The following is a 15,563-nucleotide window of genomic DNA, read 5'->3' on the forward strand; positions in this document are numbered from 1 at the left end:
TAATTAATTAATTTATTTGACGGAGATCACAAGTAGGCAGAGAGGCAGGCAGAGAGAGAGAGGAAGGGAAGCAGGCTCCCCGCTGAGCAGAGAGTCCGATGCAGGGCTCCATCCCAGGATCCTGGGATCATGACCTGAGCTGAAGGCAGAGGCCTTAACCCACTGAACCACCCAGGCACCCCAACATATAAGCACTTTGAATGTGAACCTGGAGCCAGCCACACGTGGGCTCTTGTTTAAACTGTCACCCGCCAGCTCTGTGGGCATGGTCACCTTCCTTCACCCTCTGAGCTCTGGCTTCCCCACTGGCAAATCAGAGTTAACATTGCCTAGAATATAGGGGTGCCTGGCTAGCTCAGTTGGTAGAGCGTGTGATTCTTGACCTGGGGGTGAGTTCACGCCCCACCTTGGGTGTAGAGCTTACTTAAAAAACAACGACAAAAAACAGTGCCTAGAGCATAGAGAGCTTTCAGTGAATAATGATCACGTATGTCTTATGGATCCCTAGACCCTCAAATGGTGCCCAGTGCGTAACAGGTGCTTAATATCCATTTGCTTAATGAAAGGATTTCACAGATGAGGAAACTGAGGCACAGAGCAGTAAGTATGAGGTCCCGGCACAAGGGAGTGGTGAAGCCGTAATGCATAGCCAGCAGTCTGCCTCCATGGCTTGCACCCTTGTCTCAATACCATGCTACTTTACACGGTGATGGAGGTTACACATCACCTTTTACTCATTTAAAATAAGCGTTCACAGCTTTCCCAGGTCCCTGCAGGCGGGGCTGTGCAGCAAGAGGCCTCAGCCCCCTGAGAAACCACATATACTTTCTCCCATAAGGAATGCCAGGGTGCTGGGAGAGGAGAGACCTGCTCAGCGAGGCCAGGGGGCCGATGGACACATTCCATGACCAGAAGATGAGAGAGTAGTTCTGCACTCTGCTGACATTTATTGAGTCTCTTATTTCCGGGCAAAGATAGAGGTGACAGCCAGCAGTTGCAAGCAATGTATCAGACTCAGGAGCACTGCATAACTTCTGAATGCTCCAAGAGAGGGCCTAAAGAGCCAGCAATCAACAGCTTGGGAGTCTGGACCAAAGGGAGGAGCATTTAAAAAGGGCCTTGAAGGGTAAGTAGGAGTTTTCCAGCCAAGTGGGGTCTGAGAATGAAGGGCTTTTTGAGCTTATTTGGGGGGGGGGAATTTAAGAGGTTAGGTGGGGTTGGCAAGCCCCATGGGAGCAGGGGTAAGGAAAGGAAGTGGAAAACAAGGAAAGTGAAAGTCAGTTGGAGCCAGTTTGTGAAGTAAGCCCATAGAAGAGAGAAAACTGTATCCTGTGGTCAGTGGAGGAAGCAATGCAATGCCAGGTCTGTGTTTTAGAGGGCTGTCACAGTGAACAATGGTTGAATGGGATGGGGAGACAAGGGACACCAGCTGCAGTTACGGTTAATGGGCTTAACTCCTCTAGACCTCATTTCTCCTCCTCAGTAAAAGGAGGAAAAGAATTCTATCTCTGAGGCTGTTTTGAGGCTTAAGTAGGCTTACGTGTAAACGCATCATTAGCTTCCACTGGACGCTGTTCTGCCTAGTGTCCTAGTTAAACAGGGGGGCTTTGCTCTCTCTTACCCCAGGCTTGGTGCCTTGAACATGCCGGATAGCACATTTTTAATCTAGGCGACCCTGGATGGCTAGGAGGTTGGAAAAATGAGGATGGACTGATAGAACTTGGCTTTGTGGTGTGTGTGTGTGGGGGGTGTCTCTGGTGGGGGACCGTCCCTTTCTCTGATGTCTGAGAGCCCAGCTTTGGACTGGAGAAGAGTGAGGTGGGCACATTCCAGATGTCCAGCGGAGAACAGATGTCAGCTTCAGGCCAGCGCCGCTCTCTTCCAGAGCCAGGGAAAGGCCAAGAGGCCCGAGTGGGCCCTAGAGCAGGACAAAGTAGAAAGAAAAGGCCCAGCGAGGCGCTGAGAGAACGCTCCAGAATACAGCGTTTCCCCTCTGAGGCTGGACGGGAGCTGGGGTGGCAGGGCAGGCAGGGCAGGCAGGGTGGACCCAAATGTGCCAAAACTTGGCCCGGGCGGCCAGAGCGGAAGGCCCTCGGCGGCCCGGAGGTGCGAGTGCCCTCCGCCGCGCCCGGGGGAGAAAGGAATCCGAGCTGGGAGTCTGGCGCCGGCTGGAAAGGGGGGCCGGGATGGTGAGCGAGGCCCAAAAAGAGATGGCTGGAAGCCGGGAGGAGCGAGTGGGGGTGGAGACGGGGAGGGGAAGCCAAAGGGCGGGTAGCAGTGGTGGAGACGGGGAGAAAGAGAGGAGGGCTGGAGGGAGGAGAGAGTGGAGGAAGGGTGGGGAGAAGGGGAGAGGAAGCGCGAAGAGGACTCGGAGGGACGCGAGGAGGCCGCCGCGGGCGCAGCGGGTACGTCGGCCGGGCCACCCCCGCGAGCCCGGCGCCGCCATTCCGCTACTCGGGGCTCCGCCGCCGCCGCCACCGCGCCCGGGGGCCATGCTCCCGCCGCCCCCGCGCCAGCCGCCGCCCCAGGCGCGCGCGGTTCGCGGGCCGGTGCGCCTGCAGAGGGCCTTCCTGCGCGGCCCGCTGGGCGTGCTGCGGCTGCTGCAGCTGCTGGCCGGCGCCGCCTTCTGGATCACCATCGCCACGAGCAGGTACCAGGGCCCCGTGCACTTCGCGCTCTTCGTGTCAGTGCTCTTCTGGCTGCTGACCCTGGGCCTCTACTTCCTCACGCTGCTGGGCAAGCACGAGCTGGTGCCCGTGCTGGGTTCGCGCTGGCTCGTGGTCAACGTGGCACACGACCTGCTGGCGGCCGCGCTCTACGGCGCCGCGACGGGCATCATGATCGCCCAGACGCAGAGCCACAGCTACTGCAACCTCAAGGATTACCAGATGGCCTGCGCCTACCACGCCTTCTTGGCGGCCGCCGTCTGCGGCGGCCTCTGCCTCGGCCTCTACCTGCTCTCGGCCCTCTACGGCTGCTGCCGCCGCTACCAGGGGGAGCAGGAGGTGGCATGAGCCGCCGCGCCGCGGGGCGGGGACCCTCCCGAGACCGGCGCCCCCGTCCTTCCTGCCGCCGCCGCCCCGCGCCCGTGCGCCCCGGCACCCACGCGTCGCCCCGCGCTCCCGCCCGCGCCCGGGCGCCCTGGCCCGCAGTTCCCGTCCGACGGCAGAGCCGCCGCCTGGAGTCCGGTCAGACGCGCCGCCTGCGCCGTTTCCTGGGATCCGGGCAGGGCCGCATCCGAGCCGCGGGCCCCCAAGCATCCTGGCCGTCCGAGGCGAAACCTCGCGCTTCCTCGCCCCCTTCCGTGCCGAGAGCGAGACGTGGACAGGCGCCGCGTAGATCCGGGGGAGGCTCCCAATTGGAACCAGCCTTCTGGCTGCGCCACTACCCCTTCCCTCCCGGCCCGCCTTCGGAAGAGCATCCCGGTTCCCTGGCCCCTCTTCCAGCTTCGAGTGCTGTGAAGGGCAGGCTCGCAGCCGCGGACAGAAACGAGGACAGGCCTCCATTGGCCTCAGGATGAGCGAAGAATTTCGTTTCAGCTCGGCATTGTGCGCGCATCCTGCGCGGTCCGTGCTCTGACATTGGGGTGGGGCGCGTCTGCAAAGGTGAGGATGGATCGGAAATGCCCGCGGGCTGCACCTTTGCACGTTTGGAATCTGCTCTCACCTTTGCCTGTTCCGCCTTTGGCCTCGGGGTTCCTGGAGGCCAGGCCCAAACGCACACTAGTTTCCCTGGCCTCAGCTTCCCAGCGTTTCTCTCACGGGCTTCAGCTCCACCACCCCCACCTCCCAATGTCTTTTTGCATTAGGGATCCTACAGGACCCTGAAGGAATGTCAAGGTGAGCCTCACCCCTTGCCCTTGGTAAAGCCAGAATAAGATTAGAACCCCCTTTCCAGTCTCGCAGCCCAGCACTGTTTACATTAAAGCGGTGGGTGTTCCCAGGAACCCCGGCTCAGGAGCTACAGTCTAAAAGACGGTTTCATTTTCAAATGGGTTTGTCAAGGTGCTATCTCTCGTCCACCTGAAGATTCACGATGCTCATTAGCATATAAAAGGCTCTGAGAAGTCCTGCTATAAAAGAAGCCCAAGTAATTTAGTTTACAGTGTTAACTGCCTGTGGATCTGGAGCAATTAGATTTTGCCACCTAAGACTTCCAAGCATCCCTGTATCTTGGCTGTCATTCATTCCCACCGTTTCCAGCCCATTGGCTCTGGTGTGATTGAAGATCTGGGGTGCTCCTTCTCCTTCCCAGGGTATTTCTCTAGCAGAGGGTGGGCTTGCCTCAGTGAGGGAGAAGATAGCTGTCCCTGCTAGGCACATGAGAGACCTGGGAATTGGCGGACCTGAACATTCCTCTACATTGTTTGGAAAATAAAGTCAAGGTTATCCAGATGGTGTCCCTGTTAAGAAGAATATTGCCTATAAAAGATACTGGCATGGACCGTGAGCAGCTGGCAGGAGTGGGACTCACTCACCAAAGAGAGGAGAAAGCTCCGAAGTTGGGGTGAACAGCTGGCCCAGCCTCCATAAGGTAAGGTGCTTCCTGAATTTCTGGAGGGGTCATAGGCCTTTGAATAAAAAATACAGAGCCCCCTTTGCCAAAAGGTGAGGGGTTTTTATTCAGGGAGCAAGTTGGAGGGGTGACAACCACAATGCCCAAAGACTTGTACCACCAGTTCAGCCATTTTGCCACATCCCGCAAAGGTCTGCTCTTGGAAAAAGCTCAGCCCTGTCTGGATTAGAAACTAGAACAGGGGAGACCCGAATGTGTTTTGGGGGGGTGTGTTTTTGAAGCTTAGGTAGAGAGGGTGAGGCTTTCTGTTGTACCTGCAAAGATCGGGGAGGGGCGTGTTTCATGCGGAACATGAGAGCATTTATGTGGGCACTGCTTAAAGCATTTAGATGTATTTCTTTCATTCTTTCGACACTGTTGTGGCGAGCCGTGTTCTCCTTTTCCCTAGGAGGCAGATGAGTCTACCTTGTCCAGAGTCTCCCAGCCGCTGTGATGGGTGGAGCTAGGAGCTGGACTCTGGCGATTTGGCCTCCTCAGGACAGGGCTGTACTCTCTAGAGAAGGGGGTCAATACACATTTGAGACTGTTCATGTGGCTACTTTAAAAAAAATCATGGTAAAATATACATGTAGCATGAAATTGACCATTCGACCATTTCAAAGTGTATGCTTTGGTGTCCTTATGTAGGTTCCCAGATGGTTGTGCAACTATCACCACCATCCACCTCCAGAACGTTTTTCACCTTGCAAGACCGAAACTCTGTCCCATTCAAATTGTGGCTGTTTTGTTGTTACTGTTGTTTTCTTTCCTTTGCGAACTCCTAGAACACTGAGCCCTTTGCGGTCTCATTTAGGCTGGAGTGCTGCTGCCTTCCTCCAGGTGGCGCACCCATTCTTTCGGCCCCCACCGCTGGTGCTGGCCAGAGCCAGGGGAGGCCGGGGGTAGGGGGTGGGGTTCGGGTTGGCCTTTCCTGGGATACTTACTTGGAGGTACCTTGGCTGGCCATGACTTTGGTTCTTCTTTTGCAGGTTTCCATGTTTCTGAGGCCATGGAGATTCCCGTAGTGGTCATGCCGACCTCTCCCAGGGCTCGCTTCCCTGGCAACGGGCACCATTCTGGGCTGGGCCAGCAGAGCGCTGCAGAGTGGCCAGCAGAGGGGAGAGTGGATGACCTCTGCCCAGCAGCTTCCCTTCAGCATTGTCCAAACGAAGATCCAAGAAGCGTGAAGATTCATTTTGCCTTAACACAAGAGAAATTCCGATTCTCCTTATGCTGTGACTTGGTTCCAAGATTCCAGACACCTGGAACTGAGCCGTGCACCTCCATGCCCTAAACAATGGGTTTAAGCTCCAGCTTTTGTTCCTTTTCTCTTTTTCCAGATCACTGTTGAAGTTGCATCCTCAGCTCAGAACCAGCGCCCTGAGGATCCTTTCCTAGCCCCCAGAGCTCATGGTGCTCTGTCTATGGTTGGGTGACCTTACTCAGGAGCAGACGTCTCCTTTGCCTTCACGGTATCTTATCCAACCAGATGTGCCTGAAACATTCCAGAGCTCACTGGCTCTTCTAGATGTGCCTTCCTGCTTGGCTTCCAGCTGCTTCTCCAGATGCGAGAAGGACATGTAAAACAGCCCCCACACCCACCCCCTCCTCCCGCTGAGACCCTGTACCATAGGAATGGCCACCTGACCTGGCCCAGAATTTTTGAATACTGGAGGCCGCCTCTTTGGCATCCCTCATTCGACTCCAGGACTCAGTCCAGCTTGAGGTAGTCCACAGTGGACTGTGGACTCCTACCAGTCCAAAAGTCTGGGACTACTTGCGGATCCAGTAGAGGAATTTTCTAGTATTCTACGAAGACCAAAAGAGAGGGTGGGAGAGGGTGGGAGTGGGAGGGGTGTGGGCCAGTAGCGAGGGGGACTGATGTGCCTCATTTAATAGTTTAGTGGTGATTACTAATTTGCTTTTCAGAATAAAGTTTGGTTTGTCTGTTGTTGGTGTATAGGTCTTCTCTCCCCTGCAGTAAGCCTGTGTACTGGTTCTCCCAGCCTCCATCCATCCTCTTCTTCTTTCCTTCTGGGAGGGGAAGAAAAATGAATTCACAGGTTTTCAGTGCATTAAGGCAGGACACAGGAAGCAGAGAAAGAAAACCTCCTATGTCTGCCCCCGACAAAAGCGGGTGGGAATTCAAGTTGCTCCTAGCCCAGCTCTCAATGACCCCTCTGTTTTTGGAAGCTCCACTCCCTAACGGGGAGGCACAGAATGACTATGGTTAAGGAGCCAAAGGGTCCCTCGACTCCCTGATTTTGCAGAAAGGGAAATGAGCCACAGGGAGGAATGGTGCCTTGCCTAGTGTCGCAGAGCTGAGAGGGGACTGAGTGAGGTCTTCTGGGGCTCAGGTTCTGATACGGACTATAGTCCTCCTCTGGTATTGCCTCCCAGACACACCCCACCTGGTGTCCCCCAATTCCAGTCACAGCCTGATGAATAAGGTGCTTTGGAAAGGGTAGGAAAGCAGAGTGAGCAGGCTTCCTTGCCAGCTTCTCCCTCCTCTGCCTGAACCTCAAGTCTGCAGCCAGAACGTAGGATTCTAGGGGCAGATCTCAGAACTCACTTAGAACAGCTCTAGGCAGAGATCGGATGCTGGGTGTGTTCCACACCCACTTTCTTCCAAAGCACCCTCCTCGGCACAATAAACACACACACACACTCACTCTGTCTTCTTCATGGTTTGGATTTCCAGGGTGGAAAAAAAATGCCAAGGACCCTCCCTTATTCCCCTCTTCCCTCTCTGTCTATTCATGAATTTTGCACTAAATAAAATGTGGCCTCCCTTTATGCAAAGGCTGGTAAGCCCCCCACTCTACCGTTGCTTTGTGGAGAATTTCGCAATGGAAAATATGTTTCTACTTCATGATCTTTTTTGATCCGGTGAACAGTCTCAGTGGTTGGCATTGTCACTCCCATTTAATAGGGGAAATAGAGCCTCAGAGAGAAGGGCCTTGTCCATGGTCATAGAGCTGGCTAGTGGCAGGACTGGGACTGGAAGGCAGAGGGTCTTTCACTACCTTTGCCAGCTGGTAAATCCTTGTGGTCCTCCAGCAGGCTCTGAGGTTTCGATGGAGTTTGGTTTTCATTCCTGCAGATCAGGTGTTCAGGACTGGTCTAATCTGACATTTCCTGTTTAATGCTGGGGGCACTTTGAAATAAGACACGGCTCTTCAGGGACATAATTGAGTCTGGGGAATCTGAGGGATTTGCTCATTTATGTCTACTATTTTTCCTGCTTTTCTAAGGATGGGGGTGGGGGGGTCAGTGGTAAGAAAGGAAAGCTAATAAACCCACATTTGCAGGGATAAAAGGAAAGAGGGATGTGAGAGAGAAAGGTTAGCATTATTCATTCATGTTTGTATTGTTTTGTTTGTTACAGTAGTTATTTGTTAAAATACCAACATATATATCCATTAAAAATAATAACAATATATACCCATTAAAAAATTAAGCTATACAGAAGGGTACAAACTAAAAAGAAGCCATTCAATTATCCTAATCTCAAATGCTAGATATAAATCATTGCTAACTACCAACTCTCTTTTTTTTTCAAGGGTTTTATGTATTCATTTGAGAGAGAGAGAGAGAGAGCATGAGCTGGGGTAGGGGGAGAAGCAGAGGGAGAAGCAGATTCCCCGCTGAGCAGGGAGCCAGATCCCAGGACTCGATCCCAGGACCTGGAGATCATGACCTGAACTGAAGGCAGAGGCTTAACCATCAGAGCCACCCAGGTGCCTCTTAACCCTTCTTTAATTTTTATAACGAACCAAACGTACATGGGATACGTGTGTGTGCGTGCACACACTCAGACACACATATACATTTGACTCTCTTACAACTTGCTTTTAATGATTAACGATAATATAGTTCTAAGCCTTTCTAAATGTTCATGTATATAGCCAGGGACTGCAAGAACTTTGTGTACTTTCTGGAACGTTTATAACTTTCCCACATTGGTTAACTTTGTCACTCCCTTGGCTGCTTCCTGTGGAAATCTTAGTAAAGCCCTTAAGAGGGTTTTTTTTTTTTTTACAGATGAGTAAATAGAGGCTTAGGTGGGGAAGTGAAGTGACTCTCCAGGTCTGTGCCAAGAGTAGCAGGGAGCAGAGGGAGCACTGGTGTGGCTGAAATCCACTTCACCAGTCTTGGGGGAGAGGAACGTGCCACAAACCAGTGGGAGCAGCTGAAAAGAAGTGAGGAGGGCCTAAGACTCTCCAGGCCCTTAGGCAAAGGGGAGGTATGCTGAGGTAGCCAGAACCCAAAGGAGAGCCCCTGACATAGCCAGAAGGAAGGTGTGGATCACCCACAGCAACTTCGCCTGTGGAAATTCCAGTCAGGCTCCTAATTGGAAAGCCCTTTTGCCCTCCCTGTTCCATGACCCCATTCCTTTCAAACCAGATGGCTATTTGGGATCTTGCTGGCACCAGGGCTGTGACATTCTTTCCTCAGCTTGAGGTGAAGGCAAGCTCCCAGAGGCAGTTCTTGGCAGTTTCCTGTATCTCCCACAGGTGCCCCACAGGCTGTCCTTGCCGCCATCTCCAGGAGTCCTGAAGGGGGCGCTCCGACGCCCCAGTTGTAAAGCTTCTGAGTCAAGGTTGGCAAGAGGGGAGAAAGGGAACGAACTCACTCTATGAAGTGTGTGCAGTGAGTCAAGCACAAGTCGGAGGATGCCTTATATAACATCGCTTGTCATCCTCACAAGCCCAAGAAGTATTTAATTCCCCCATTTGATGGACGCGCAGACAGGCTCAGAAGGGTCAACTGATTTCCCCAGGCCACTCACGTGACAGAAACCAGATTTAAATCTCAAGTGTGTGCCGCCATGCCTTGCTGTTTCAGAGGACTTCCCAGCAGACAGACTGTTTCTCCCGGCCATCCAAAGACCCCACAGAGAGCTTCTGGGTTTTCTAATAGCTATGTTTTGAGCTAAGGCAGGGAGGAAAGACTGTAAAGAAAGTGGTATCATTCAAGTCTGAATAATGTGAGCTACTCCCTTCTCGGTTGACAGGGAAGTTAGGTTTAACGCACTCACTGTGCTGAAGCCACTCTCCAGGTTCCTGGAGACCGCCTCTCTGTCTACCTGATGTAGGAAGGACTCAGAGTGTCCCTCCACTCAGCCCTCCCTCCTCCTGAGACCTTGTGCCGCAGGTATGGCCACGTGACCTAATCCCAGACTTGGATATGGAACCCTGTGCCTTACGAAGTCTTGCTCTGTATTCTGTGCTGGCTCCTTCTGTGTCCCCTAGGCGGTTAATATGAAAGGCTCTAATTCTGAGGTGAGCTCAGCCTGTGACGTCAGGAGTGAGGCCAATCTCTCCCTCTGTTCTTAGGCAATTTGCTAAATTCTTCCTCTGTTTCATCGCTCCCTAAATGGGGTTAATGCACGTAGATGCCTCCCCGGTCCATGGGAAGGGCTCACCGAGACGAGGCACCCAGAGCAGTGAACCCGGCAACTAGTCTCTGCAGATCAGCTCTCAGCTGGTTAGTGTTGTTGGGAGGACCTCGGGTGATGTTTGTCAAGTGCAGACCTGAGCCACAGTACATGCTCAGAAATCTTACTTCCCTTCTCCCCAATTCCACCCTGGCTGTCTTCCTGCCTGAGAAACGAGAAATTGACTCCTCTACTGTTCTTTCTTGTGGTCCGATTTGAGCTGTCCTGAAAGATAGCACAGAACTGTTAAAAGTCACTGTCATCTATGTGAAGGTCGGGATCCTCTTTTCTCCAGAGTCCAAGGTCCTTCTTTGCCTTCCTTTTGATTCCCTGGACCACGCTCTGTGATCCAGGGTCCAGAACCTAGCAGTAGGTCCTGGTCCTGGTCCAGGTCCCTAGCAGCACTCCCGTCTGCCTCCTCTCAGCCTGGAAAGAGGATGCCCTCTTCTCATCTTGTTTCTTGAGGGTCCAGGCCATCTACAGAGCAATGAACTGACCTTGGATTCTCGGGTGTCGGGAGTGAGATGTTCACAGACTCCCCTCATTATGTGTTTGCAGGCCCCTCCATGACTGCACTCAACTCAAAATTTGTCTGGGCACCCCGGCGGGGGTGGGCGGGGTGGGCGGTGTTTCTAAGTGCTTGGCTTCCCTCGCTGTTCTGTATCTGGGCATTTCACAACACATCTTTCCTCACTTCCCTGGTAAACTGTAAACTCTGTTGTATTTATCAGCTTGTCATCTTGTCCTCCCAGCCATCCCTAGGAACTGGTGAACTTGCAGGGTTTGTTTTTTAAGTTAAAATTATGAACTACCAGGGTGCCTGGCTGGCTCAGTTGGTAGAGCATATGACTCTTGATCTTGGGGTTGTGAGTTCGAGCTCCATGTTGGGTGTAGAGATCACTTAAAAATCAAACTCTTATCAAAAAATGGATTACCGGGATGTGTGGGTGGCTCAGTTGGTTGAGCAACTGCCTTTGGCTCAGGTCATGATCCTGGAGTCCCAGGATCGAGTCCCGCATTGGGCTCCCTGCTCAGCGGGGAGTCTGCTTCTCCCGCTGACCTCTCTCATTTCATGCTCTCTCTCTCTCTCTCAAATAAATAAATAAAATCTTAAAAAAAATTAATTACCTACCTCTGTGATTTTTTTTAACCTTAGTGATCTTAACATAGGTGCCAGAAGGTGGATGGAGGCTTTTTGCAGTGAACATGATGGTGATGGCAATAAGATTATTGTTGATAATGGCATTAACAGTAATAAAGATTACTCAATGTCCCTGTATTCTTGTATTCACAATTTGCAAAATATTTTTACATCTATTTCTTCCCATCCTTATATGAACTGGTAAACAGTTCAGATAATACCTGCATTTTGTAGATGATGCTCAGAAGAGGGAAGTGTTTACCTCGGTGTTTTGTTTGTTTGTTTTTAGAGAGAGAGAGTGCATGTGCTCACGAGGTGGGGGAGAAGGGCAAAGAGAGAATCTTAAGTAGGCTCATTGCCCAGTGTGGAGCCCGATGTGGGGCTCCATCTCATGACCCTGAAATCATGACCTAGGTTGAAATCAAGAGTTGGATGCTTAACCGACTGAGATACCCAGGCGCCCCTAGATATTTCTTTTTTGAAACAGATTATTAGATATACTTAATGTACATTAAACTGCATATAGGTTAAATGTACATTTTGGCAAGTTTTGACATATGTACACATCATGAAACTGTCACCACAATTAAGACAATAGACATATCCATACTAGCCCCAAAGCTCCCTTGTGCCCTTTGGTAATTCCTTCTTATCTCCCCCACGCCAAGCTACCATTGATCTGCCTTCCGTGACTAGAGATTAGTTTATAATTATAATATGTATGTATAATATGTACTTTTTTTCTGGGGTAAGGGGAGGTATTTGGCTTCTTTTATTTAATGATTTTGAGATTCATTCATGCTACTGTGGTAATAATAGTTTGTTCATTACTATTACGTATATTATCCTGTTATAATTCGTTTATCCATTCACCTGTTGACAGACATTTGTATTGCTTTAAGTTTTCGGTTATTGCAAATTAAGCTGTTGTGAACATTTAGGTACAAATCTTTGTGTGGACATATGCCTTCATTCCTCTTGCATAAATAGCTAGCAGTAGAAGGATTCAGTTGTATTCTTAGTATTTTTAAATTGGTTATATTCCAGATGATATTTGGGGTGTGTGTGTGTGTGTGTGTGTGTGCGTGCTATTCCCTGGCACTTGTATCAGTGATGGTAATTCTGGACTCACAGAATCATTTGGGAAGTTTGCCATCTTGTTTTGTTTGGAATAATGTAATAAATCATTTTATTGATGGGTTTGATAAAAATTGGCTACAAAAGAATCTGGGCTTGACGCCATTGAGGAAGTTTTCAAATTCTTTCAATTTTTTAAATGGTAATTGGTCTATTAAGATTTTTCTTGGTGGGTCACCTCCAACAGTCCACTGGTGGCGTATTTATTTTAGTTGTCTCCCATCAAATTCTCCAATTTAGGATGAGTTTTTTAAAAAAATTTAATTTTTAAAGTAATGTCTACGTCCAATCAGGCGCTCAAACTCATAACTCCAGATCAAGAGTCACATGTTCTACTGACTGAGCCAGCCAAGTGCTCCTAGAATTAGAACAACTTGAGGAAGGAATTCTGGGCTATTCCTTTCTGTATTCCCCTGAAAGCCACATAATAATTAGTCATTCAGTGAAATAAACAAATATTGATGTTTATAGCTGCATAACAAATACTCTCCAACAATTTGGTAGCCTAATTAAATAAAAATCTCTTTGTTATTCACATACAAATCTATTTCTTCTTTATATAACTGTCCATTGTGGCTATCCCAGGTCAGTGGACGCCTTTCTACTATAATGATTCAGGGACTAGGGCTCCGTCCACCTTGTGGCCTGGCTATTCCCTCTGCATTGAGCTGGCACTGGGGAGAAGAGAGGAAGGGGGAGGTTTTGGATTTTTAAATGCCTTGGTCTGGAAGTGATACTCATCGCTTCCACTCATTTCCTTTGGTGAGTCACATGACCCACTCTATATGCAAGGGGCTGGGAATGTAGTTCCTGGCTGGGCATTTGCTGCCCAGCTGCAGCTCTTACCATGAAGGGGCAGACAAGACTTTTTGGTGGACAGTTAACTGTCTCTTTCACAGGAGGCCACAAGGTTTTATTGCTGAGATTTTCACTGCTTTGCTCTGTGAGGTTTTTTTGGTGCCTGTGTTTGATGAATGGTTGTTTTCATGGCTGCCAAGAGCTGTTGAGTCAGAATGTAACTGCAGACATCCATTTCCTTGCTGTGTTTGTCTGGCAACTCACTGCCTCACAGCTGGGAATCTCATTACTCAAGAGCACTTCTTTCCCAGGTACAAGAACATAAAAATGTATTTATTGAACTCTTTTCAGAGCAATGGTGGTAAGCGATTAATCAAAAACTATGCTCAAATATTAAGCGTAAACACTAGAGAAAATGCAAATATTAAAGACAGTCTAAAAATACATACCAGTTAAATATTTATTAATTCATTCACTTTTTTAAAAAAAGATTTATTTGACAGAGAGAGATCACAAGTAGGCAGAGAGGCAGGCAGAGAGAGAGGGGGAAGCTGGCTCAATCCCAGGACCCCGAGACCATGACCCGAGCCGAAAGCAGAGGCTTTAACCCACTGAGCCACCCAGGCGCCCCTCATTTACTTTTTAAAAAAATTTTTCATTTATTTATTTGGCAGACTGAGAGACAGCAAGAGAGGGAACACAAGCAGGGGATGTGGGAGAGGGAGAAGCAGACTCCCCTCTGGGCTAGAGCCCAGGACCCTGGGACCATGACCTGAGCTGAAGGCAGATGCTAAACGCCAGAGCCATCCAGGTGTGCATCACTTAAAATTTCACACAATGTAACAAAAAGTCTCAGTTTTAAAGTGTACAAATCAGTGGTTTTAGTATATTCACAAAGTTGTGCAACCATCACCACTATCCAATTCCAGAATATTTCCACCATTCCAAAAAGAAACCCTGTACTTGCTAAAAGTCGCTCCCAATTCCTGCCCTTCCCCTGCGCCACCCCGCTCACCCGCCCCCTGGCCCCCGGAGCTTGGCAAACACTGATCTACTTCCTGTTTCTACAGGTTTGTCTATTCTGGACATTTCAAATAAATAGACTCATACAGCATGTGGCCTTTTTGGTTTCTTTCATGTGATATATTGTTTTCAATTTCATCGATGCAGTAGCATGTGTGAACACTTCATTCCCTTTTAGGGCTGTTTAATATTTCCCTGAATGGATATATTACACTTTGTTCATCCGTCATTCTTTCATTAAAAAATTTCTAATTGTGGCGAAATACACATAACACCAAGTTTACCATCTTGACCATTTTTTAAGTGTACAGTTCAGTGGTATTAAAGTATGTTCACATTGTTGCACAACTATCTCTCCTCATTTTGCAAAATTGACAGTCCGTTTCCACTAAACAATAACTCCCCACTCTTCTCTGCCTCCAGGCCCTGGTGGCAGCTATTCCACTTTCCATCTCCACGAATTTGACTACTCTAGGTACTTCATAAAAGTGGAATGGTACAGTACTTGTCATTTTGTGACTGGCTTATTTCACTCAGCATTCATGGTCCTTAAGGTTATTCATGTTGTAGCACATGTCAGAAGTTTCCTACTTTTTTTTTTTTTAAGATTTTATTTATTTTAAAAGATTTTATTTATTTATTTGACAGAGATCACAAGTAGGCAGAGAGGCAGGCAGAGTGAGAGGGAAGCAGGCTCCCCGCTGAGCAGAGAGCCCGATGCGGGACTTGATCCCAGGACCCTGAGATCATGACCCAAGCCGAAGGCAGTGGCTCAACCCACTGAGCCACCCAGGCGCCCCATAAGATTTTATTTATTTATTTGACAGAAAGAGATCACAAGTAGACAGAGAGGCAGGCAGAGAGAGAGAGAGGGAAGCAGGTTCCCTGCTGAGCAGAGAGCCCGATGCGGGACTCGATCCCAGGACCCTGAGATCATGACCCAAGCCAAAGGCAGCAGCTTAACCCACTGAGCCACCCAGGCACCCCAGAAGTTTCCTACTTTTTAAGGCTGGATAGTTTATTGTATGTATAAACCACATTTTCTTTATCCATTCATTCATTAATGGAAACGTGGGTTGCTTCCACATTTATGGCTATCGTGAGTAATTCTGCTATAAACAAGGATGCATAAATAACTCTTCAAGACCCTGCTTTCAGGGATGCCTTGGTGGCTCAGTTGGCTAAGCATCTGTCTTTGGCTCAGGTCATGATCCCAGGGTCCTGGAATTGAGTCCCACATCAGGCTATTTGCTCAGAAGGGAGCCTGCTTCTCCCTCTGCCTCCTGATTCCCCTCCTTGTGTGCTCTCTCTCTCTGACAGATAAATAAAATCTTAAAAAAAAAAAAAAAAAAAAGACCCTGCTTTCAGTTCTTTTGGGTATATACCCAGAAGTGACATTGCTGGATCATAAAATAATCCTGTATTTAATTTTTTGAGGACATGACATACTGTTTCCCTTAAAGGATGCAC

The 15,563-nt window shown here is 49.5% G+C and overlaps 1 protein-coding gene across 3 annotated transcripts; it reads left to right on the plus strand.

The window, feature by feature from the left end:
* The first annotated feature begins 2,136 nt into the window (after positions 1-2,136).
* On the plus strand, positions 2,137-6,505 carry MARVELD1 (MARVEL domain containing 1). 3 transcript variants are annotated; one of them, XM_032312715.1, is made up of 3 exons: positions 2,137-4,533; positions 4,964-5,130; positions 5,544-6,505. In XM_032312715.1, exon 1 carries the CDS (start codon positions 2,187-2,189, stop codon positions 3,012-3,014), a length of 828 nt encoding a protein of 275 aa, XP_032168606.1. In that variant the 5' UTR covers positions 2,137-2,186; the 3' UTR covers positions 3,015-4,533; positions 4,964-5,130; positions 5,544-6,505. The 3 variants fall into 3 exon arrangements, with proteins under 3 accessions (XP_032168606.1, XP_032168607.1, XP_032168604.1); XM_032312716.1 differs by lacking the exon at positions 4,964-5,130 and having other exon boundaries at positions 2,137-3,839; positions 4,380-4,533; XM_032312713.1 differs by lacking the exon at positions 4,964-5,130.
* Positions 6,506-15,563: the final 9,058 nt, after the last annotated feature.

This window comes from Mustela erminea, chromosome 14, assembly GCF_009829155.1.
Source record: "Mustela erminea isolate mMusErm1 chromosome 14, mMusErm1.Pri, whole genome shotgun sequence".
NCBI classification, from domain to species: Eukaryota; Metazoa; Chordata; class Mammalia; order Carnivora; family Mustelidae; genus Mustela; species Mustela erminea.

Bases quoted from the DNA above. Each gene is read 5' to 3' on its own strand.
- MARVELD1 (XM_032312715.1), top strand. From the start codon at position 2,187: ATGGTGAGCGAGGCCCAAAAAGAGATGGCTGGAAGCCGGGAGGAGCGA.